We start from the raw sequence: 25,286 nt of genomic DNA, 5'->3' as shown, positions 1-25,286 counted from the left end.
AAGGGCATAAAAAACAAATGCAGGAACTAAAACTTTCAAGACAAAAAGTCTGAAACTAAATTAAAATGGGAGGAAAATATATATTCATGCACACTGTAAAAAGGCTGCAGCCATCTTCACAGGTTTGGCTTGCTCCAGCGCCCCCTACCGCCCCCCTTCTGCTCCAGCGCCCCCCTGCCGCCCCCCTTCTGCTCCAGCGCCCCCCTGCCGCCCGTTTTCGTTCTACCACCCCCCTGAAAAATGAAATCGCCCCCTGGGGGGCATTATCGCCCACGTTAAGAACCACTGATCTGGGGGATCCGAGGTTGGGAACGTCTGGTCTAATTCATAAAATGTCGAACGGCTAATCTCTGACCCTTCACAGCCAGCACCGCCTGCTCCTGATCGACACCCCTCTGCACAACACCTTGATGGAACTATGGACCATGGTGCACTTCCTGATCCCAGGCATCTCCAAACCTTACCTGGATTTCCCAGTAAAAGCGGCCAATGAGGAGAACCAGGATTACTGTCACAAACTTGTCATCAGGTTGCACCGCGTGAGTTATTGCTCGCTTTTGCCTTTGAATTGCCCCTGGGGTTTTCTCACCGCATGGCCGCATGAGTGCCAACTTTGATATTATTTTTCCCCCCTCCCCGCACCCCCCCCTTCAGATGATCCAGCCGTTTATTCTGCGCCGATCGAAGAGGGATGTCGAGAAGCAGCTGATGAAGAAGTACGAGCATGTACTCAAGTGTCGGCTTTCGAACCGACAAAAAATGATGTACGAGGATGTCATAATGCAGCTAGGGTATGAGAGCATGCTCTTTTTTCGTTGTTGTTGTTAAGAGAAAATCCCTTTGTTTGCGTTTGAAGTGCTTAAACTAATCCGTCGTGTCGCAACTAGGGAGGAAAAGGCTTAGCTGTCATTGGAAGATGTGGCTTTAGGGTCTAGAACTGACTTGTACAACATGGAGCCTATCTTTACAACAAAATGAGGTCCCGTTCTCCCCAATACTGAGTGATCTGAGGAGGATACACAAGACTGCAGAATGTTTTTTTTCAAGTCTGGAGTGTTTTTTGGCTGCTGTATTTTCCATTTATTATTTGTCTGGAACAATAATCATGTGCTGTCTAGTCAATTGTGATGACATATGGTGGCCCCCTTTCCTTAATTTTCCTGGCAAAGAATCCTCAGAAGTGGTTGACGCATCCCTTCCTCTAGGGCCCACCCTGGGACTGTGCAGCTGGCCCAAGGCCACCCGGGCTGGATCTACTTTGAATTCAGCTTCCTTCCCCCACTTTTTTTTTAAAAAAATAAGATTCATGTGTGTATACATGCCATAAAAATATGAAAAGGGGGTTAGGGTTAAGAGCCGTTTGAATGGCAGCTCCTATAACCCTCCTACCTTTGGTGGCAGGGTCTTCTGAGAGTTGAAGTCCAAAGCACCCAAAGAACCAAGGCTGCCCAACCCTGGTTTAGACTTAGCTATAAGACTGTCTAAAGGACGTGGTGGCACTGCAGGTTAAACCGCAGACGCCTCTGTGCTGCAAGGTCAGAAGACCAGCCGTCGTAAGATCGAATCCACACGACGGAGTGAGCTCCTGTCGCTTGTCCCAGCTCCTGCCAACCTAGCAGTTCGAAAGCATGCAAATGCGAGTAGATAAATAGGTACCACCTCGGTGGGAAGGTGATGGCGTTCCGTGTCTAGTCGCGCTGGCCACGTGACCATAGAAACGGTCTGTGGACAAACACTGGCTCTACGGCTTGGAAACGGGAATGAGCATCACGGCCTAGAGTCGGACACGACTGGACTAAATGTCAAGGGGAACCTTTACCTTTTTATAAGATTGTCTAGACAACGCCATGATGAGAAGTGACTCTTTGCCTTGGGCCAGACCATTCCAAAGAAACTTCAGATGCGAATATAAGAAGATTGGCTTCGTGGAACCGCCCATCTTCACAAAGCAGCAATTCCAGGGATTCATAACATTTCACATGTTTTGGTAACTTAACTTTCACATTGCTATGCTCCTGTTCTTTTTTTCTTTCTTTCCCCCTTGGACAGAACCCAGGATGCTCTGAAAAGTGGACATTTTGTCAGTGTCCTTCATGTTCTGATGCAGCTACAGAAGATCTGTAACCACCCTGACCTCATAAACCCTCGGCTGTCCAGTTCCTCTTATGTCTCGGAGACGCTGCGGTATAGAACTGCTTCGCTGGTCTTAAAAGCCCTGGAACGCAATGTTTGGAAGGTGAGTTAAGTGACAGACTTGTAAGACAACCGCCGTGGGAGAGAACAGGAGCGTGTTTTCACCCTCTGGTTCTTATTTTTGGATTGTAAGCAACAAATCAATGTAAAGTATTTTACCGTCCTATAAATACAATGTGGGTTCCTGGCCACCAATGAGTTTTCATCAAGAATTGTACTGATGAAGAAATGTCAAGGACTTGCTGTCACGTTGCCTCAGGACAATATATTTTTATCGTTTTATCGTTTTATTCTATTTTAATTGTATTTTAATTGTTGTAAGCTGCCCAGAGACCTTTGGGTAGAGTGGGCGGCATACAAGCTAAATAAATAAATAAATAAATAAATAAATAAATAAATAAATAAATAAATAAATAAATAAATAAATAAATAAATAAAAAGTAGTAGTAGTAGTAGTAGTAGTAGCAATAATAATAATAATAATAATAATAATAATAATAATAATAATAATAATAATAATAATAATAATAATAATAATTTGATTTATAGACTGCCCATCTGGTAGCCGGTGCCACTCTGGGCAGTTCACAACAGATAAACAAACAACGGAATAACCTAATTAATACATATACAAAATAATATAATTGGGGCAGTCAAATATCATAAAGTGCAGAAAAAAAACAATATAATACAGTACAATAAATTACAATTAAAAGCATAACATGTGAAAGACCAGAAGCCTTGTTTCTGTGTGCATGCCTTGATTTCCTACTAATCTGTAAACAATCAGGATGTGAAAGCTGGCTCAGGAATGAAAAGCGAGAGTAACCCTCCCTTGTCTCTTGACGTGTATGTGTGTGTGTGTGTGTATAGGTGGCCGACTTGAGTCCATTTGATTTGATTGGGATTGAGAATAAAGTGACCCGGTATGAATCGCAAGTGGTGCCCAAGCAAAAAGTGACCCGGAAGCTTATTGAAGAAATTTATACCTCTCCTCCGCCTGCCCCCAGGCCTAATCCTGTCAAGCTGAAGCCAAGCAGGTAAGCGAGCGGGCGGACAGGCAGGCAGCTGCTTCTCCTGTTGGCCAAAGAAGTTGTGTGTTTTTTGCAAGTGCGTTTGGAAGGGAAGGGGGACAGTGGTCAAAGAGCTCCTTGTCTGTCGGGTTGAAAAATTGTGGAGGCTTTTCTCCGTAACACCAAAGAAGTTTTTGTTTAATTTTCCAAAGCCTCTGTGCATCTGTCTGCGCGCTCATGGCAGGAGATGAAAATGAGACTTAACGACTTTTTTCCCCAGGTTATTCCAACCTGTCCCCTACGGGCAGAAGCCAGAAGGCAGGACCGCTCCCTTCCCCAGCACGCAAGTGCAACAACGCACCACGACCGCCACAACAGTGGCTCAGCAGGGGCAAGTGCGAGGAAGGTCACCCATGTCTACAAACCAAGGTAAGAAAGGTATTGTTCCTCTCTTACGTTTTTCTAAGCCGCTGCATGTCGTCCACCAGCCCATTAACGTTGAAATGGCCAGCCTGGTCTCTTCCCTTTCTCCTTATTAAGGGAGTGGGTGGGCTTGAACAGTTTTTCAGGAAATCCACAGTGTCTGAACTTCTCTTGGACCCCTGACGGTTACCTATGTTCACCAGCTCCTTGGAAAGCTTTCCCAAGTGGGTGGATAATTAACAGGGTGTGTTTCCAGATGCGGCACATGGATGGATATATGCACGGACAACTGCATTCACAACTTGTGTTGGTGCTGTCAAAGGGCATTGCGAACGAGTTGTTCAAATGTCTCCTTTGTGTCGTTGCGGGGGTTGGAAATATGGTCCTTGGAAGGGGAACTGAGGTGCGAGGAGAGGCATACGTGCGTCTTGACCATCCTGCTCTTTGGTGGGTTTCCTTGTGAGGTTCTGAGCCAGGATACTATATTCGCATCCTCTTCCTATTCAACAATCTGCATTCATTCATTCATTCATTCATTCATTCATTCATTCATTCATTCATTCAATTTTTGCTCTGCCTTTCTCCTTAAAAAGGACCCAAGGCGGCTTACATCATTGAGACAGTATATAGAGCTGAAAACAATGAGTATGCAACAGTGGTTAACATCATTAAAAGAAAATATTTCAGGCTGAGAACAGCGAGTATAAAGAGGCAGCTTACATATAATTAAAAGAGAGCGTTAAAGCTAAAACAATAGGAAGTATGCAAATATTAAAGAGGAACAAACAAATACCACTTTGAGAGATGGTAAACACGACTCGTACTAAAGACCCCATCAGAGAAGTAATGCATCCATCTAACGTCTGAGGAAGTGGACTTGTCCAGAAAAGCTCCCCTTAAAGAATATGAAAGTTAGTCTTTAAAGTGCCACTACGTTCCTGTCTTTAAAAAAAAAAATCTTTATTTTGTTTTCACCTGTTATGCTTACACAGACTAACATGGCTACCCCCTTCTACAATTCACCTAAAGTTACTTTGGTAGCCAGTTAGTGAGAAGCTTGGGTTCATAAAGTTTTGGACGGAGATAGGGGGACCTTCTTAATTTTTTTTTAATACTCTCTCACTCTACGATTTCCCCCTTTTCACCCAAGTCTTTTGAGAGCTGATTAAAAAATATATATATCCAAGCAAAGCATAGTTACCTTCCTTTCCGGGACTAATTCTGTCCAGGATGCAGGTTAAAGCTTGCATGCTTGGATGATTTTCCTCTGTGAAGAAAGCTTAGCAGGCTGGCAAAAAGGATTTCAGCCGAGCCTGTTTGCTAAAGGACTAGCTTTCCTGGGGCATGTATGTAATGTCCTTGATGGAGGGGGGACTTTACGAGAGCCATGTGCCACTGACATGTTGTCAAGCCGCATGGAACTTACGGCAACCCTTAACTGGGTTTTCAAATCAGGCCCGAAACAAAAGAAAAATCAAGAAGACAAAAATGTGGCGGCACCTTAAAAGACTGAACTGTATTTTAATGTGAGCTTTCGTGCGCGAGCCCACTTCCTCGGGGTTTTTGAAATACCGTATTTTTCGTTCCATAAGACGCACCAATTTTTTAGGAGAAGAAAACAGGAAAACATAATCTGTTTTCTTCGCTCCATAAGATGCACAGACTTTCCACCCCCCTGTTTTGTGAGAAAAAAGTGCGTCTTATGGTGCGAAAAGTACGGCATGTGAGATTGGGAAGGGGGGGAGTGGCTTTAGAGTTTCCGTGACTGAGCAGAGATTCGAACCCAAGCCTCCTGTGTGCAAGCCCATTATAGGTCTGTCCTTTGCCCCACGCTGGCTGTCGTTTCTTTCTCAGTAGTTTCCTAATTGCAGATTTCTCCAAGCCATCTCTCCAGCGCAGCCTTAGGAATCCATGGAATTGTAGTCTAAAACCATACATGTGCACAGATTTAAAGCCTGCCATGTGCTTTTGCTGGACGATGTCTAATCTATACTGTGATGGAGTGTGTCTCTTCGTTTGGCGTCGGCCCAGAAAAGCTGCAAGGCAGGCCTTTTTTCTGAAGATTTCAGCCTGCTCTGAAAACAAGATCCTGCAGCCAGCCAGCTTTATTTTTTTTATTATTATAATTGTTAATTTTGCCTGGCAGGCAGCAGGGGAAGAAGGGCGGGCATCTGTTCTATCCATCCTTTGTCCCTCTGTTACATTTGATTCAGCAGGGCTTGAAAAGGCCACAGACTACTAGAACCGGAATGGTTTTGGAAAGAAACTGTAGCGGGACCCCTGTATCCACGGGGGATCGGTTCCAATCACCCCACCCTACCCCCAAAAGATGCTGAAAAACTCAGATTATAGCAAACTATTAAACTATTTAATAATAGTAATTGCTATCCATAGCTCAGTCTCTGGCTCTCTCTAGCGGCCAGTTCTGGTAACTTCATTATTTTAAAAAAATTATATTAGTGGCCTATTGTTTTTAATATTTTTTGAATTGTTCAGACCGTGGACAAGTGAATCAGTGGATTCTGATCCGGCCGATAAGAGGGTGCTGCTGTCTTAGCCAGCAAAGTCTGAATGTCCCGAGTGTGTGTGTGTGTATGTGGGTCCGTGAGTGATTTTGCAACGCTTCTGTACTTTAGCAGAGAATGTATTTTTTTTTAAATTAAAACCCTTAAAATCTCCAGTATTATAACCCTTAGAGGGAACCACCCGGGACCGACTCTAACCGCTTGCATCCCCACCGACCTTATTGATTGCAGCCGCCACTGCCGCCGCCTGCTCTTCCTCCTCCTCTTCCTCCTCCTCCTTCGCGGCATCACAGTTTCCGACCTCTTCCGTCGGTGCTCCTCCGAGACCACCTCCGGCCGTGACCTTCGCCGCCACGACGAGCCCGGCCAAGCCGCGGGCTCAGACCACGGCGCTGGCCTTGCCGCTCGGCCAGGCTCCGCCGCCGGCTCCCCCGCACACCGTCCCCCAGAGTGTGCTGCCTCAGAGGCTGGTCTTGACCTCTCAGGCTCAAGCACGGTTGCCTAGTAAGTGGCACCCTTCCCTCCTGCCTCCTCTCCCCCCCCCACCACCTTTTTTTTTCTCCTTCCAGGTGTCTCCCACCTTCTGTATGTATTTCCTCCAAAAAAGGGACAGAACAAAGAACAGCAGCCAAAGCCGCTTCCCAGAGGTTAAGTTCTTAGGCACCCTAAAACATGTGTACAGAACAATTGGATCGTGGGGAATTTGATTTGGTTTGGTTTCTCGGGGGGGGGCGGGCGAGGGGACAGACACCACTCTCCCCTTCCCTCTTCCGAGTCCCTGCGCTCCCCATCTTACATCGCTTGTTTGGCCTCAGTAATTCCCCCCCCACACCCTAAAAAAAAAACCCACACAAAAGTCTAAATTTTTGGCAAAGAAAAACCCAAGTTGAAAATTGCTGTGGACATACGTTAGCGGTGTCAACTTAATCTCCTCTTTTCTGCATGTTTCCTCTGCTCTCCGGAGTTCCTTGGGGACCCAGAACCGACTCGTCTTTCTTTATCTTCCTCCTCTTTTTGAAAGCTCGTCTCTCTCCCTAATTGGATTCTCTTTCTTGTTGGATACACTAACCTTCTCTGCTCAGAAGGCTTTCCCGTAGGCGAGCGGCGGTGGGAGTCGGGAGCGGGGAGAGGAGACCGTGTGACGCTTCGGTCTCTACATACACGGCCTTACTAGAGCATGTCTAGAGTCTTTTCAGCACCAGCGTACTAATGTTTTAATCGCCGTGGGGGGGGAACAAACTGCCTTTACACAAGCAAAAAGTACCATTGCTCGCGTCCCCAAATGTGGCCAAGGGTGGGTTTTTCAAACCTTTTTTCCGGCACGTCGATTAAAGCACAGAGCGGTGTCTCTCGAGAGCTTACAGTCAGTATTCCACCACCAACCCTAGTCGCCATGAAATGATTTTATGTAGTTTGGTTGCAACTGCTGGGAAGTATAAATCGTCTTGAAACCACCTAGCAAACTTTACTTTTAATGTGTTTTTGCAAAGACACCAGAGGACATGATACACTAAACACTGGCCCTACTTGGCAAGGTCTGGACTTGATGATCCCCAGGTGTCCCTTCCAACTCTGCCGTTCTAAGATTATAAGATTGTTAGAAGACCTGTCACTTTTCTCGAAGCTTGTGGCGAGCTTCTTCCTGAAGACACCTGTACTCCAGCAGATTAAGAATAATAAATACCGGTGGCTCGTTCCATCATGTATCCCCTGTTCCAGCGTTTGCTCGCTTACGAGAACTGAAAAGCAGAAGCAACTTTGGTTTCGCTAAACGTGGGAGATCCACAGGGGCAGCCCTTTTAAAAACCTCTTAGGATTCTTTGGGCTTTTACTGGGTTTTGCTTTTGAAAAGGCAGCGGAAGCCGAGCTTTAACGCTTGTCCGTTCTCTGGTTCACGAAGTGTCACATGAGGTTTTTCCAGGCGGCTCTTGTCACCTGTAAAAAGTGGAAGGAGAGTTGTTTTTCCCCCCTCCACCCCATGAAACGCTCCACCCTTGAAACGGGCAAAAGAGAAAAAGAAAAAGACCTAAATCATCATCTTCAAAGACGTACCTTTGGAACTTTTATCTGGCACTTTCTCTCCTCTGCACCACCTGCGTTTCTGCATGGGGGAGACCTCCGCGTCAGTTTTACTAACCAAAGCGAGGCCGGGGGGGGGGGGAGAGGCAGGATTTCAGGCCGGCCGCTTTTCTCCTCCAGCGTCCCTCTTTTGTCTCCTTCCCCCAGGCGGCGAAGTGGTAAAGATCGCCCAGCTGGCCTCCATTGCAGGCGCCCAGGGCCGCATCGCTCAGCCGGAGACGCCGGTAACGCTGCAGTTCCAGGGGAACAAATTCACTTTATCTCACAGTCAGCTCCGCCAGCTGACTGCAGGGCAACCTCTGCAGTTGCAAGGTATGATATGAGACCGGTTTCCCAAAGGAGGAACCTCCTTTTCCATTCTGAGTTCGCACAATCCTTGTGGATCCATAATACTTGCACATCCATGCTTGGGGTTTCTCAGAGAGGATCCCTTGATCCAGGGTGGGCCACTGTGGCCAGCTTTGTGGGGCGGGGTATATGTGTGTTTTGCTTCCGGATCTCTGCGTGAAACACACCAGCCCCAGAAATGGCTGGTGTCGGCCATTCAAAGCACTGGCTCCCAACTTTAGGTTTGGACTGCACCTCCCAGAAGCCTTCACCCCCTCCACTGTGGTGGCTGGGATTTCTGGGAGTTGCAGTCCAGGAACATCTGGGTTACCCAAGGTTGAGAACCCCCTGACTTTAAAGAGACAGGCAGTGCCTCTGGTTTTGTAGTGAGGAATTTGAGGTTGGCACGTGGAGGCAGTTTTGAGGACTACAGAGAGAGGCCCTTAGTGCCTCTCCCCCCCCCAAAAAACTATGCTGCTTTTTTATAAAGCCACTTAAAAGCCTGACATCATTGTCATTTTGAGTGGCTTGGAAGGCTGTCAAAATACAGCCAGTAGGGCGTATTTACCTGCCTTGATTCCTTCAGCACGCTGTATCCTAGGTTGTTCTCATACCCATAACTCAGACCTGGGCTGCTGGGGCCGAGTGAAATGAGCTTGCGTTAAGGTCTGAGTGACAGAAAGATGAGTTTGAACCCAAAGCCGAGTGACCTATGCTGGCTGGGACTGATAGATGGATTCAGGCCGTAGCAATTAGCCCTCTCTTCTTCGCAGCATTTCCAATATGATTTCTTTCCTGTTCACAAAGATAGCAGAGAAGACACGGTAACGCTTAACAAAGGCCACACAAATTGCGGTCAGATGCTTTCCAAACTCCTAATAGCATTTTCACTTTAAAGAAAATGTGTAAATGAAATTATACTGTTCAAAGCTTTTTAATGAGTTGTTTTCAAGACTCATTTTATTTTTCTGGGTGCTGTCGTTTCTGTTTATTTTATTTAGCTACCTTTTTCTCATGTCAGAAAACTCTAGATTAATTTGCCTGCTGAATCAGTCAGTGCAGCAGAGCAATATGGACGATTAAACAGTGTTTTATGGTGGGGAAAAATACTTTATTTGTTAAAAGATACAGAAATCATCCCTTTATCCCTACTGGTGTTCTCTTTTCCTCCACCTCTATTTGTTCATTTAAAGTATGAGAAGGAAAGGAAGTTACAATAAAGGCCATATTGATGGGGGTTTCCTCTTCATGCCTATCCATTCTTATTTTTCATTTGCTTTATTTGCCGTATTTTTCCATGTATAAGACTATACTTTTATTCTAAAATCTTTAGACTAAAAATGGAGGGTCATCTTATACATGGAAGTAAGCTGAGGAGAGAACAAAAACAAGTGGAGGGGAAAGCAGGGATCAAAGCGATCCTGCAGCGCTTTGATCCCTTTCCCCCTACATTTGCTAAACCCCACTTAGATTTCTTAATTTTGGTTTAGAAAAAGTGGGGGGGGGGACGTCTTATACATGGAAAAATACGGGTATATCCTGCCTTTCTCCCAGTAAAAGTGCATAAACTGGTTAAACCTGTGTGACAAAAGCTCTATGGATGGATGGTTTTCATTTCTCACAATTGATGATGTGAAGGAAGGGCTAGAGACTCTTCTGTTTACTATTTTAATTTTAACCTTTGCTTTTCAAGTTTGTTTACAACCTCTTTCCTTTTACTTTTTTGCCCACCAGGCAGCGTTCTCCAAATCGTTTCAGCCCCCGGGCAGCAGTACCTGAGACCTCAGGGCCCTGTGGTCATGCAGACGGTGTCTCAGGCCGGGACGGTTCAGAACGCTCTGGGAAACCCCCACCCGGCTGGCTTGCCAACTTCAGCGGTTGCCCAGCAAGGTGAGAGACCTCTTACCCACGTCTTTGCCTTTAAGAAACCAAATCTAATCCTAGGGGCCAAAGGTGGGCAGCTTCTGAAGATCCAAGGGGAACATTTCTTCTTTCTTTCTCCTTGGCCGTGGAGAATGGCACACTTTTTAAAAAAAGAAATCAAAACAGAAGGTGTTTTAAAAGTCTTAAGACTTGTGGAGAATTATAATTCTCGATGCCCGACGGTCCCTCTCGGGACCCTCCAGAGCAGCCACTCTCAACGGGGGGGGGGGGTGTCCCCTGGCGCATTTGAAGGGGGGCACAGACGGGCTACAATTCTTCACGCACCACCTTAACGGGATCTTTATGAAACTCCCACGGTCCCGATTCGGCCTCTCTTTCTTTCGTGTGTTTATGGCCGTGGCCAAAAGAAAAGGTTGAGGATGTCTACTCTAAGGGAGGGGAGGCACCGTTTCCCATGTTGGACCAAAGCCATGGAAAGACGCAGCATCAAAGTATTTCAGGCCGGAGTTGAGCCTCGAATACTTGAGCCAAAAAGTATTTGGGAAAGGACATTTCCTGAAGATCTTCGCCTCTAGACAGGGTCGTCATGATGGCATTTTAGTGGTCCCTTGGGCAGCCCGTGCCCCCTAGCCATCTGTGGAGTTTAGAAGTTAAAACAGACCTTTTGAGCAAGGCCCAGATGATGACGATAATGATGCTGGCACCCTTGTCCCTTTTGGTTGTTTTTGTCCGCTGTGTGCCTACATCTTTAAAAAAAAATTAATTGCTGTACATTACATATATTTTTATTATTTCCCAAAAGCTGCCCGGAGTAGTGTTTTATCTTGAAATGTGTGTTCCAGGTCGAACCGTGGGCGCGAATTTGGCTTCGGGGGATTCCACGTCATCCTTAAAACCTGGCCTTATTCATGGAGGACACACACAGGTATTTTTCTCGCTGTCGCTGTTACAACTTCAGTGTTTAGATTAACATGCTGACTTTGAAGGGGAGAGCCGTAGCCAGCCGTGGAGAACCGCCTGTCCATGATCTTTGGCAACTCCAACCTGAAACCCTTGGAAACGGCTTCCAGTTGAGTTGACAGTACTGAGCCTACATAGAACAATGGGTCCTGCTCAAGAGGGAGATAACTTTCCTTTGCTTCCTAAAGACTCCCATTTTCTTTCTTCTTTTAAATTCAAAAGCAAATAAAGATTAGCCATTTTCCCCCCACCACCTTCTTTGGCTTCTAAACCAAAATACATACGTATGTTTTTTCTTTCTAGTGTTTGGGTCTTTCCCATTTCTTAAAATACATCTTTTAAAAATACGGCATTGTGGCGGGTTAATTCTTTCACCCACCGCTGATGGAATCTCTTTCTTATAGCGCTTGCGCTTGGCGTAAAAAAATGGGGAGAAAGAGATTCCACCAGCGCGGCATGAAAGCAAATTGCAACGCGTTTGGGAGGTGACTGGTGATTTTTAAAGGAAGAGTAGAAGGAAATTCTTAGCTCGTTTTGAAAAATGCAATGCTTGCTAAGACTGGAGAACTTAAAACGGCAATATCTAAAGTCCATTACACTTGGTGTCGTTGTACAGTGTGAACTAGTACACAGCCCACTAGCCCACTCTTATGTATGTATGTTTGGAATTAACGTCCTTCTGTTAGTCTGCGGAACTTACTTCTGAGTATCACTCCTGAGTCGCTCACTGGTTTAGGTAGAGCCAAAAGTTGGGTGTTCGATTCCCGACGGTGCCCCACTGTCAGGGGCTGGCCTCCATGATCCATCAGGTCCCTTCCAACTCTGCAGTTCTAGGATTATTACAATGACCAACTTTGAATTTGTTTGAGCAAAGGAGTTTTTATGAAGAGTCATAGCCATGTCAGTCTGCTGCATGAGAACACCCACGTTTTATGACAACTTAAAAGAGTCAAAAAGACTGGCTGGATAGCTCAGTGGCTTAGATCTCTGGCAGTGGAGCCAGAGGTTGGGAGTTCGATTCCCCCACTACTGAGCCTCCTTGACCATGGGCTGGACTTGATGATCTACAGGGTCCCTTCCAGCTCTATAACTCCAAGACTTGCTGGATAGCTCAGTGGCTTAGGCACCCACCTGCAGAACCAGAAGCTGGGAGTTCGATTCCCCTACTGGGCCTCCTTGAATGGAGGCTGGACTCACTGATCCTTCGGGTCCAATCCAGCTCGTAAGATAAATGAGTTGAGGATTGTATCCGGGTTACAGATGTTGAACTTTGGAACAAACTTTCCAAATTTGGAGAGCCGAGCACGCTATCCGGGACTTGTTGCCACCGTTGCCCTTAGAAATGAGCTCAAGTTTTCATTCGTTTGTGTCTCTGCTGTTGCCCAAGGAGACTTTCGAGGAAAAAAAACCGGCTGCTGAAGGAGCGCCTGGACCGGATCTTCGCTTCCAATGAGCGCCGTTGCGCCCGGGCACCTGTGTACGGCAGAGATCTCGTGACGCTTTGCACCCTGGTGGGGGACAGAAGGACGGCCCCTCAGTGGTCCGCCGGAGTCCGGAAGTGGAGCTGGGCCGGCTTTGCCAACTGTAGCCTCTCGTCGGCGCCGTCTGAGGATGGCAGCAACCTGCCGCTGCCAGGAATTGGCCAGGCGCTGGCGCAGCAGCGGGAATCCCTGAGAGATGTTGTGAACAGGTAATGGGGGTGTACGCGAGCTGGACATGGTCTCGAACCTTCAGCGAGCTAGTCCTTTAGCAACCTTATTACAGGGATAACCCTAAGATCTCAGTCTGGGTCATGGAACGTTGGCGGCTCAAGAGCAGGAGGACAGTTCAATGCATTTCAATGGGGGGGGGGAATCACCAAAAATTAATGAAGAGTCCGAACAAAGCCAAATTAAGTTTGCAAAGGTTTTACAAGGTGCACTAACGATCCCAAGCATTTAAAAAAGTTTTTGAACATTTTAAGACACTTTAAAAATAGCGAAAACAGACGTCGCAAAACCATTGGAATGCATTGAATAGGCTTCAATGCATTCCAATGGGGGGAAACATTGTTTCGCTTAGCGATGTTTCCTATGGCGATTTTCGCTTAAGGATGGTAATCCGTTCCCATTGGCCCTCTCTTTCCCACCCTCCTCCCAGTAGGCGCCAGAAGCGGCCAGCTTCCTAAAGGTTCAGAACCCCCCCTTTTCTCCCCCCCGCTGGCTGCCAGTTAAGTGCTATTAATTGGTAACCCAGCTGCTGTAGTCACCTATCTTTCATCAGACACTTATGTATAAAGCTTTCCACGGTTTGGGACCTTGTTACTTGTCGGAGTGTCTCCCTAAGGTCACTTGCCCGACCCACCAGATCTTCCCAGGCTAGGCTCCGCCACGTAGCCCTCCTAAGCTTTATGCTATCAATGGTTTTTAAGTTTTTATTGTTTATTTGTTGTTTATGAGTATAAACAGGTGACAGATTGTATTTGTCCTCAGTGTGGAAGGGATGGCCACTCTCGAATTGGCCTTCTCACCCACACTAGACGCTGTTCCAAGTTCTCCATACAGAGCACGTTGTCATAGTCTCTCGAGACTGAAGGATGCCTAATCTAAAGAGTATATGTTCTATTTTGTTGTAAACCTCCTAGTGAATCACACTGGTGGGGCAGTTTATTGATTGAATGAATGAATTTCCAGTGTTCTTGCTTTGTTTCTCAGGATGCTCTCCGTGTTGCCGGCCGCGGTGGCCGCTCCTCCGTCCCTGTGCGTGGCAAAACTCCCGGCTCTCTATAGCCATAGAATGAAGCTGCTCCGGTATGGTTTGAAAGAGAAGGCAGCACCCTTCCTGCGCCAGCTGCAGGAGCTCACCACTCCCCAGTTGCTCCAGTTTCCTGACCTCCGATTGGTGCAATACGATGCAGGTAGGGGTGCGGGAGGGGGGTGGAACCTTAAAAAGCAAACAAGCCAAAGATCTGTGTATTTCCCCCCCCCTTCCCCCAGACCTTTCTAAAAAAAAGCTCTGAGACTCCTTTCTTTGTGAAACACAGGGAAGCTGGAAGCCCTGGCCGTCTTGCTTCAGAAGCTGAAGTCAGAAGGACGCCGGGTGCTGATCCTGTCCCAGATGATTCTCATGCTGGACATCCTGGAGCTGTTCTTGGACTTCCATTCCCTCACCTACGTGAGGATCGACGAGTGCGCGAATCAGGAAGAACGCCAGGTCAGTGTGATGATTTGGAACCGCCTCCGGGCTGTCGTCTTGCTTTCGCACCCTTTCAAACAGAAGGATGTGGCAGCTGAAAGCGTAGGACTCCGTTTATTTATGGTTTGAACTTCCTTCCTTTTGTACAGCTTCCCCCCCCCAATAGCCTCGCCTTACCCCTGTTCTTAGAGCATCCCTAGAAACAAGGGTTGGAGAAATGTTCTATGCATCGAAATTGGGGTCACCTTTTTGGTAAATATTTACAGGTGTACACCTTTTTTTTATAGAGCAGGGCAATTTCCTCTTTTCCCAAAGGATGTTTTTCGGGTCCACCATTTGTGCCCTCAAATCACCTCCGACTTAACGGCGAACCTATGAATGAGCGATCTCCCAAATCCCCTGCCCTCAACCACCCTCGGCCAGCTCTTGCAAACTCAAGCCCGTGGCTTCCTTTAGGGAACCATTCCATCTCTTAGCCAGCCTTCCTCACTTCCTGGCTGGCTTCGTTCCACCGCTTGCGTTCTCCCCCCCCCCTCCCTTGTTCCTCCAAGGAGCTGATGAAGGCCTTCAACCGAGACCGGCGCATCTTCTGTGCGATCCTGTCTTCGCACAGTCGCTCCACGGGCGTCAACCTCGTCGAAGCCGACACCGTAGTGTTTTACGACAACGATTTGAATCCCGTGATGGATGCGAAGGCCCAGGAGTGGTGTGACCGGATCGGCAGGTGCAAGGACATCCATATCTACAGGTGAGGCTTGCAAAGTACTGTATTTTTCCATTCTTAAGACGCCCCCATGTATAAGACGCCCCCCACTTTTCTAATCCAAAATTAAGAAAAATAAGTGGGGCTTAAGCAAGTGTAGGGGGAAAGGGATCAAAGCGCTGCAGGATCACTTTGATCCCTGCTTTCCCCTCCACTTGTTTTTGTTCTCTCCTCAGCTTACTTCCGTGTATAAGACGACCATCAATTTTTAGTCTAAAGATTTTGAACAAAAGTATAGTTTTATACATGGGAAAATTACGGTAATTCATCTGCAAAGGGGGGGAAGAAGAAGAAAACACAAAAACCGAAAGGCTGAAGGGCAGAACTTGAACCTTTCTCCTTGGCTTAAAAAAATGGGGTTCCTTCCTACCCACCCACCCACTTCCCAACCAGCTCTTCTTCTCCCTTCCTCTTACTGTCTGGTTCCTCTCATCTTCCTGGATCTCTCCGTCAGGCCTCAGGTGGAAACCGGCCTGTGCGGGCGCATGTCTTTATAAGCCACAGTGACGATCTAGATCAGCCATGGTACACCTTGTTTTGTCCTCAGCGCCAAGCCCCCCCCCCGGACAAACAAGGAAAACTTTGGGGCTGTTTGCAGACAAGGATACGACACGAACCGGTGAATTTGTGGGCTCCTTCAAACGTGTCAGCCCCCCCCCTCTCCCCAGGGAGCCATATGAGAATGGCTGGTCTAGATCAGCGGCTCCCAACCTTGCAGTTCTTGGAATGCAGCACCCAGAAATCCTGGCCAGCACGGTGGGAATTGTAGTCTAGGAACACTTGGGTTACCCAGAGTGGGAAGTCAGTTATCTCAAGACATTTTATATCCACAGTGGTAGCCTGTAATGTTGGTTTGGGAGCACAAACGAGGCTTGCGAAACCAAGCGGGCTGGTTGTCTACCATCCCATATAACTTTTTTTTAAAAAAAAAAACCTCTCTGGGCCATTTAAAATTTAATTAGGCAGGCCGTATAACCCCCCCTCCCCCTGCGAGCCGGGTACTCAGTTTATCAAGCTTGGAAAGATGGAAGACTGAGTGAACCTCGAGCCGGCTGTCTGAGCCTGGGATCGAACTCGGATTGTGACCAGAACTTTGACTGCGGTACTGCCGTTCAGCCACTGCACCACAAGGCCACTCTACCATCCTTGTTTGTTGTTACGTGCCGTCTCGCTGATCCCAACCTACCGTTGACCCTATGAATTGGTTGACCTCCGAAAGAATCAGTAGTGTTCTTGTACAATAGATTAAAACAACCCTGTCCTCGCGTACCTTCCTGCCCTCTTCTTCAGTTATAAAGGCTGGAAAAAAAAATATCCAGTTGTCATAATCCAGTAAAATTCAGGTGGTTCTATCCGTGATGGTCGGGCTGCCTGCTTCATAGATTTCAGTCCACCTTTTTCGTTTCTCCAGGCTCGTCAGTGGGAACTCGGTAGAGGAGAAGCTCTTAAAAAACGGCACAAAGGATTTGATCCGAGAAGTGGCTGCCCAGGGGAATGACTACTCCATGGCCTTTTTGACACAGGTATTCCTGCCAGATTAGGCGTTTTTATCTTCTAAAATATTTCACTATCTTTTATTTTATTGACTCGATTTCGACTCCTTATTGACGCTTTCCGAGTCTTGTCCTGACAGGCTTCCGTTCGATTTGTCGAGTCGAGATCACCCCGATGACGATCTTCTCCACCTCTTCGTCTTCAGGGGTGCGGTGGGCTACGGCCGGGAGAGCCCTGAGCTACCTTGCAGCTCAAAAAAACCCAAGGATGGACATGGCCTTTATTAATCTTAGAGGGGGAAGATCCTTTCACCGCTTCTCTTCCTCCCCCTCCTTTCACAGCAAACCATTCAAGAACTCTTTGAGGTTCATTCCCCGATGGAGGATGCCGGCTTCAGGGTGAAAGCAGAGGAGTTTGTGATGCTTTCTCAGGAGCCCTCCCCGGCTGAAACCATCTCTGCCAAAGTGGCAAGGCCTTTTATAGAGGTGAGGAGAACACCCGTTACACTGAGTTTGCACGGCGTGATGGATGAGGGTAGACGCACAAGTAGAAATCCCAGCCTCCGCAGGAAACGCTGTGGGTCGCCTTGGCTAGATACTTCCAGATTAACCTAGCCCTCTGACCCACACTCGGTTTCCCGACATGGAAGACCGATCAAACCTTGAGCCTGGCTGCCTGGGATTTAACCCAGGTTGTGAGCAGAGTTTGGGCTGCAGTACTGCAGTTGAACCACTTCGACACCCTTGTGTTTTTGAAAGGCTCTCAAAAGCACCGAGCGTGAAGAAGAGGAAGAGATGAACCCACACATTCCGGAGACGGAGTCTGAGTCGGCTTCGGAGCCGCTCGTTTCGGAACTGGGGAAGCCCGACTACCTCGAGGAGCCTTCTCAGCTGCAGGAACTGGTTGCTGTCGTGGATCAGGTGCTGTGGCTTTCCATGAATGGTTGGAACCCCTGAGAGAATATTGGTTGTTTTTTTGTTAGGACTGGTTATAAAAACGCCCAGGAGGGCGCTCAGCCTAGAGAGGCTGGCAGAATGAACAGTTCTCCGGCTGTGCCCGTTCCCAGAGCAAGAAGACTCTGTCTCCCAACATTTACTTTTGCAGAGAATGACTTTTCTGTGTTTCATTTCTCCCTCCCTTCTCCCCCCCCCCAGCTCACGCCGATAGAAAAGTATGCTTTGAATTACCTGGAGTTCTTCCATGTTTCGGCGGAGGACGGTGAACCAAAAGAAAATGAGGTACAGTGTGTGTGTGTGCGCTTTCTGAGATTTCTCCTAGAGTCTTACATGGTAGACTGGTGTGTAAGAAAGCAACATCCACTCAGGATCCTTAGGAAATCCTGCTTTTCTTCTCTGTTTTTAAAGCTGATGTACCATGATCTCTTAATACTGGAACAAGCAGTGGTACGCACTACCACTGACAGGCCATAGAGGTAGTCTAGGTGAGAATCGGGGAGCCTTTTAAAGTTGCATTTTAAAATATTTTATCTTTAAATATTTTTGTGACCATGTTTTTTTACACTGTTCTTAGAAGTGCAAACAAATAGAAATAGTAATGTGGTTCCCTTTGTCAAGTTTGCAGCACAAACGAGATGAGAGACTGGAAATAAGGGTGGAGGAGCCAGAATGGGGTTTTATATTCCAAAGTTGCATACACAAAGGAATCTTAGCTTTGGGCAGATAGCAAAACCTAACCATTTGCCCGGTTTTGTGCTGGCCAAGTTGGCAGTGAATTCACTAAACTCAGACATTGCTTGGCAAACAAACCTACTGAATGGTCTTTACTTCATGTTAACGCCAGTATTTCAATGTTGGCTGACGAATCCGTGGCTTGCTTGATGATGTGGGACTTGCGCAGCTGCATCCAGCATGTCTTGTAGTCTAGAGTGATGGGATTTCAAGAAACGTGTGTGTGTGTGGTTTTTTTTAAGTCACCTACATAACTATAAGCATGTAAAAATGTCACATGACTTGTGTTAGAATACATTAAGAATTTTCTGACTATGGCATTGTGCAGAAAAATGCTTGGAGAAATGGATAGTAGTAGTAGTAAAATTCATCACCACCTCATCAAAATCGTTCTCAGTACATTAACTTGTCCTTGGTTTTAACCGGCACAACCTTTTCTCGATAAAAAACAAATCTAGGAGGAAACAAGAAGTGCAAAAAAGTCATGGGAGAGCCGCCATCTGAAAGAGCTAAAAGAACACGAGGAGAAAACACTTCTGGATGGGGAGGAGGAAGAGCTGCTCACCTACACCCGGGAAGACGCATACAACAAAGTAAATGTGATGTCGCTTCAACAGCTCTTACAATTGTTTGCGAGTGGAGCTTGGGACCAATTGCCACTTTGGATCTTTGCCTCTAGCAAGAAGGGCCAGTCTTTACCCTCTTCTGGGATTGCCATTCTTTTCCATTCTATGTTATTCCTCAGTTGATATATTTCACCATTCTTGGGCTTCTTGGTCCTCCTAGGGCTGGGTTCTTTTGTTGTTCTTGTCTTGGTACAATCCTGTATATATTCCCAAGCATACATACAGTGCTATCCTATTCCCCAGATACACCATTTGTTTCAACCCATTGTTTGGTGCATATTTGTATTTATTTAAGAAGATTTTTCTATTCCTCCTCCTTTAAACCACATCAAAGTAGTTTGCAATAAAAGCAAATAAAATGAAACCAGTTAAAAAAATATGAAACAATACAATACAACAAATTACTTCACTGAAAGTAATTCTTTATAAATCGGGAATGACAGATAAAATTAACAATGAGGGGGAAAATCAGGAAGATTCTGGGATGGAAATACCTAAGACCCACACCACAACCATAACGAGAGATTATTTTATGTGGCGGGCTCCCAACATAGGAAACATTCTGTTGAGTTGCTCTTAAAAGGAGTGATCATAGAATCTAGTCTTTTTTGTCAGAACTGAAATAGATCTCCTTGTTTTTCTCTTGTCCAGGAATATATTTACGAAGGCCCGGATGGACAAACAGAAATCATGCCAGTAAGTTGTCCCATTTAACTCTTGTAACTTCTTCAGAGTGCAGCAAAAAAAAAAAAAGCCATATGCAACCGTACAAAGAAGCCGGGGTAATATTATCCTCTGATGTTTTGTGTAGCTGTGGACTCCCCCAACTCCGCCTCAAGACGACAACGATATTTACATCGACTCTGTAATGTGCCTGATGTACGAGACCACCCCTATCCCGGAGGCCAAGCTGCCCCCTGTTTACGTCAGAAAGGAGCGCAAGCGTCACAAGACGGATCCCTCGAGTGAGTGTCCTCTGGTTTTAAATTTTTTATCTTTAAATTTAATTTTTTTAAAAAATTAAAGCTCTAGAACACCTCCAGCTTTTGCTTTGTGAGAGAAGATGGAAGAGATTCTGTGTCCAGAAGCAAAGCGAAGTTGAGAATCGGAAAAGCAGAATGATGTGGAGTTTTCTTCCTTCCTTTTCTTTTCTTTTCTTTCCTCCTCTCTTTCCTCCTGTCTTTCTTGCCTTTCTCCTAAATAATCTAAGGCACTGGTTCTTAACCTTGGGTTACTCAGGAGTTTTGGACTGCAACTCCCAGAAGCCTTCACCACCAGCTGTCCTGACTGGGGTTTCTGGGAGTTGCAGTTCAAAAGCATCCGAGTAACAAAGGTTAAGAACCACTGATCTAAGGCAACTTAGAGAATTAAAGTGAAAAGCACAAATTAAAAAAAATTATATTTCGAAAAGAAGGAAACATGAAAAAACTCTGCTGTTCTGTCCAGCTTTCCAACACCTTGGAAATACCGATACAGGAGTCCGCTGTATCTTCCAGCTATTGTGTCAACTGCTGCTCATTTACCTCTTAATGCTTTTTAACGTGTTTAATTGCCCTGTTGATTTTCTCTGTACTTTTAATTTTCGGCTTGCTGCTTTTCGTGTGCTACTGTGTTATTACGGTTATTTTTATTGCTATAAACCACCCAGAGTGGTTGATCTCTGGTATAGAGATGAAATAAATAGACAGACAGACGGGTCTATTTAATCTCGTAGAGGAGCAGCCATGACTGGCTTCAATCATAAATGAAACGATAAACCAAGGTCAGACGGTGGCCGTTGTCTGGATCCACAGAAGGGTGGATATCTCAGGTTTGCTCTTCCTTTCCTTCTCCTAACGGCTCTTGGCCTTTTCCAGCGGTGGGGCGGAAGAAGAAGCAGCGCCACGGGGAGACCGTCATCCCCCCTCGCTCCCTCTTTGACCGAGCCACTCCAGGGATGCTGAAGATGAGGCGGGAGAGTAAAGAGCAGAAGAAGAACCTCCTGCTGAAGCAGCAAACGCAGTTTGCCAAGCCTTTGCCCACCCTGGTGAAGCCGGCGGCCGAGGCTGGCCAGGATAACCCCGAGTGGCTCATCAGCGAGGATTGGGCCCTCCTCCAGGTGAGAGGGTAGGGGTCAGGACAGGATGACGTGGGAAACCCTTCCCTACAAGGCCTTCTCCGGTGGCTGGAACTCCCACTCTTGTCTCTCCCATGCGACCAGCCCTTCCGAGGCTGGGAGCAGACTATTGCGTCCCCTTCCCGGTCTTCAGTCTTCTCCTCTCCAGGAGAAACGTACTCAAACCTGCTCAACCGTTCCTTGGCCGGGCTCTCTCTCCAGACCTGGGAGAGTCTAGTCCACCTGCATGGCAAAAATAAAAGGGCAGCTATAAGCGAACCCGGATCGCTCAGTGGGTTAGATCTCTGGCTGCGGAGCCAGAGGCTGGGAATTCGAATTTGTGCCTCTTGGGAGAACAGCCGGCCTGGGTAGCCTTGGGGCCCAGCGGCGCAGTCCCAGGACAGCAGCTCCAGAAGAAGGGAACGGGAAACCGCTTCTCAGTACTCTCTACCTAGACAACTGAAAAGGGTTGCCATGAGTCAGAACTGATTTGACGGCATGCAATTCCTGCGATTGTAAGCAGATCTGGGTTGAATAACAAATGCTGAACTTTCTCCCCCCTTTTTTTGATGCTATCAAGGAATCCAGACCCTGGATAAATAAACCAGCCTCCAGCTTTGCAATTCTTTAGAAAGAGCAAATTTCTGTCATTGTGGTGTTTTGTTGGCAAAGCTTCAGTTCCTCCCTGGATCTCTTAGTGCTTGGACCGAACGGGACCTTGTGGCTTCTCCTCCGATCGCCTCTGCATCTCGTGTCTTTTTCTCTCCGGCAGGCTGTCAAGCAGTTGCTGGAGCTCCCCCTCAACCTCGCCGTCGTGTCGCCGGCTCACACCCCCAACTGGGACCTGGTCAGCGACGTGGTGAATTCCTGCAGCCGGGTCTACCGCTCTCCGAAGCAGTGCCGGAACCGCTACGAGAACGTCGTCATTCCCAGAGAGGAAGGGAAGGTGGGTTTCGCCGGAGACGTGCGTTTTCCTCCTACGTCCTTTTTGGTGTGTCGGCAGCGTTAAGCTTAGGCAGATCCAAATTCGTAAAAAGGTCGTCCTTCCTTGTGAATTTTTTTAAAATTGTATTTTGGTTTCTCGTGCGCTCTTTTTAATTTTTTGTTTTGTTTTTAAATTGTCAGGGAGCTTTAGATTTCCTCACGGCGAATCTGTGAGGCAGGCCACTATCATGCTCATTTTATTGACGGGGAGTTGAGGCTGAGACCTCGTAACTTGTCCAAGGCCTCCCGGCATGCTTTCCCTTCCCAGCTTTTTGGGTTGGCCAGAGATATGACCTCTGACCTCCTGGGCCTTAAGCTCCGCCTTTTGTCCACTGTCCCCCCTACACTGGCTCTTCTAGAGGCTTTCGATTTATGTCGGTGCTCTACCCCCCGAACCCATCGCAGAAAGTCAAACTTTGCTTCTTATTTTACAGCTTATGTATGAAGTGAACCCTAAGAAGAAGACAAAAAGCATTTATAAGGTGTGCACTTATAAATTGTTGTTCCAATGCAGAGAGTCTGGTATCTTAAGCATCAGCAGAGGTGGACACAAAGATGAAATAGGCGTTGTTATTTTTTTTTTTAAATTTGAGCCCCGATTTGAACCCTAAACTGGCCGTTTAAAGCCTTTGCAATTTGTGTCTCGCCAACACAATAGATGTTAACACTGGGCAAATCTTTAGTCTCAAAAACGTACGAGCTAAAGACCGGTTTTGCGCACCCTCGGCCATTCTAAAGTTAGCTTGGAGTCTTTTTTTTAAAAAAAACCACACAGTTTGTCCACCTCGCAGAAATGCCACCTCTTTCCGCATGATGTGTTACAATTAATACCTCTTTAATTTTAATTATAACAATGCAATGTGTTTTTTTGTCGCTAGCCTTTTTTTTTTACTTTTTTGAAATCTGATTGCTTTGCAGACTTTTAATGAATTAACCCCTGCAACGCCCCACCAGGTAACGTATCACGCACCCACCCAATTTATAGCAGCAGGAATGTAATCACATCGTAGTCATAGTAAAAGGGGGCAGCGGTCATGAACCACCAGAACAGTTGTCGGGGAAATAAAGAGGATGAGCAAAATTGGGCTAATAGAGAAAGGGGGCTTCTGGCCACCAACTGAAGCTCCTGTTAAGCTTCTTTTCTGATGGGAAGAACTGAGTAGGGTCTTTGATCCATTGCAATTTGACACGGCATCTGCTTGCAATCCAGTTCTGCAGCCAAAGGGGTGTGGGCGTGTGCATTCATGTGTTCAAGTGTGTACACATCTCTGTGTAGCCCAAGGCACAAGTGATGTTGGTGGGAGCTTCGGTAATCTGTTTGGAGCCTTCTAACGAAGAACTTGAATCAAATACAGTGGTGCCTCGCTAGACAGTTACCCCGCATGACAGTTTTTTCGCTAGACATTGACTTTTTGCGATTGCTACAGCGATTCGCAAAACGGGGGGAATTTCACTGGACAATGTTTGGTCCCTGCTTCGCAAACCGATTTTCGCTAGACAACGATTTTGACAGCTCCTTCCGCGCTGTTTTCGGGACCTAAGCTTCGCAAGATAGCTATTTAAACAGCTGATTGACGGTTCGCAAAGCAGCTTTCCTATGGCCGATCTTCGCTAGACAACGACGATTCTTCCCCATTAGAATGCATTAAACAGGTTTCAATGCATTCCAACGGGGAAATGCTTTTCGCTAGACGATGATTTTGCTAAACAGTGATTTCAGTGGAACGGATTATCATCATCTAGCGAGGCACCACTGTAACTAGAATAGTTGTGAGTGTGTGAGCCTGTTTAGCTGGCCTTTTATGGCTTTTAGAAGTCCATGCTATAAAGTGCACAACAGGTAGTTAATCTGTGGCTCAGTGGGCCTGGACAATTTTAAGATAAGACAGGTTAACACAAAGGGGAGACTAAGATAAGGAAAAACCAACTTTTTTTTCTTCAAAAAATAAAAACTGGAACATAAGTGATCTGTGCCAGTTGGTTAACCCAGATGTTCTTGGACTACCACTCCCAGAAATCCTGGCCACTGCAGGTCGTGGAGAAGGCTTCTGAGAGTTGCAGTCCAAGAACATCTGGGGGACCCATGGTTGGGAAGCATTGCCCTGGAGGGCAGGAGTAGAACTAGATAGTAGAAAAAAGGACAGGGAAGCAGATTTTGGCTAAGTAAGTCACCAGGCCTGGCTTTGAAAGGCAGGTGAGGTCTCTGCTGCTGGGGAGATTTCGACACCCTCTGGGGACACATGTTTTGCAAACCTTGCTTGGAGCAAAGGGTGAGACCAGATCTCTTTCGGACATCTGGGGACCCAAGGCTGGGACCCCACTGGTCTAGCTTGATGAAATCTGCCAGCGGTTAACTCCGATGCATTTCTCCTTCTGACGCACGTTGGCATTTATTTCACTGAAAGCCTCCGGTTTGGTCTGCTGACTGTCCCCACACCTGCTCTTGCTCCACAGCATAGAAAGATAACCAAGCCGGCCGACCCGCATCTTCTGGGAAGGGAAAGCGAAATCCGACGGGAATGGGTGGAAGTCAGGTTGGGGAGGCAAAGAGGAGGGTTATTGTGAGGTTTAAGGGTGGGGGGAAGGAGGGCACGGAGCGGCTCTGGAACACGGGAAGACGGCGGATGTTTGTTTCAGATCAGAAAGCCTTTTAGAGGTACAAGGGCGATGGCATGTCCCGCAAATGTTCCTAAACCTTCCGCCTTCGTTTTATAAGGTTTCATGAAATTGGAAGGCCATCCCCATTCCTATTTTCTGTGTTTTTTGGACACTTGGAATCAGTGTGCCGGTTAATTGCAGATGAAATTGGCTCCTTCTGTTTGCTTACGGGATGGTGAACGAGCCCTGCCTCTTTCCTGTGTGAACTTCAGCACGGCTTCCATTTCAGAGTGAACGGCGGCCTGGGCCACCTTTGGGCTCGCTGCTGGTTAGTTCGGAGCAAGAGTTTAAAAGTCTTGAGCAGAAGACCCCAATTTACAAAGGCTGTCTAGGAACCAGGGTAACGTGAGTGTCGATGTTCTGCCATGCAGTGGTTATGTCTGAAAAGCAAAGAGGGGAG

The 25,286-nt window shown here is 46.8% G+C and overlaps 1 protein-coding gene across 1 annotated transcript in view; it reads left to right on the top strand.

Moving 5' to 3' along the window:
- Positions 1-25,286, top strand: part of EP400 (E1A binding protein p400) — a 71,055-nt gene that overhangs the window by 30,348 nt on the left and 15,421 nt on the right. Inside the window, exons 18-40 of the mRNA XM_078381920.1 lie at positions 365-539; positions 655-791; positions 2,050-2,236; positions 3,067-3,233; positions 3,487-3,635; positions 6,386-6,658; positions 8,381-8,545; positions 10,295-10,450; positions 11,287-11,369; positions 11,809-11,822; positions 12,792-13,094; positions 14,098-14,300; positions 14,427-14,596; positions 15,130-15,326; positions 16,753-16,864; positions 17,177-17,320; positions 17,594-17,755; positions 17,990-18,073; positions 18,982-19,116; positions 19,801-19,845; positions 19,961-20,114; positions 21,006-21,247; positions 22,017-22,190. Of these exons, the coding sequence (XP_078238046.1) occupies positions 365-539; positions 655-791; positions 2,050-2,236; positions 3,067-3,233; positions 3,487-3,635; positions 6,386-6,658; positions 8,381-8,545; positions 10,295-10,450; positions 11,287-11,369; positions 11,809-11,822; positions 12,792-13,094; positions 14,098-14,300; positions 14,427-14,596; positions 15,130-15,326; positions 16,753-16,864; positions 17,177-17,320; positions 17,594-17,755; positions 17,990-18,073; positions 18,982-19,116; positions 19,801-19,845; positions 19,961-20,114; positions 21,006-21,247; positions 22,017-22,190 (3,631 nt within the window). The remainder of the gene's footprint in view (positions 1-364; positions 540-654; positions 792-2,049; positions 2,237-3,066; positions 3,234-3,486; positions 3,636-6,385; positions 6,659-8,380; positions 8,546-10,294; positions 10,451-11,286; positions 11,370-11,808; positions 11,823-12,791; positions 13,095-14,097; positions 14,301-14,426; positions 14,597-15,129; positions 15,327-16,752; positions 16,865-17,176; positions 17,321-17,593; positions 17,756-17,989; positions 18,074-18,981; positions 19,117-19,800; positions 19,846-19,960; positions 20,115-21,005; positions 21,248-22,016; positions 22,191-25,286) is intronic.

Source organism: Pogona vitticeps, chromosome 14, assembly GCF_051106095.1.
Source record: "Pogona vitticeps strain Pit_001003342236 chromosome 14, PviZW2.1, whole genome shotgun sequence".
NCBI lineage: Eukaryota > Metazoa > Chordata > Lepidosauria > Squamata > Agamidae > Pogona > Pogona vitticeps.
The sequence above is the reverse complement of the archived record's forward strand: the minus strand, read 5'-3'. Positions and strand labels throughout refer to the sequence as shown.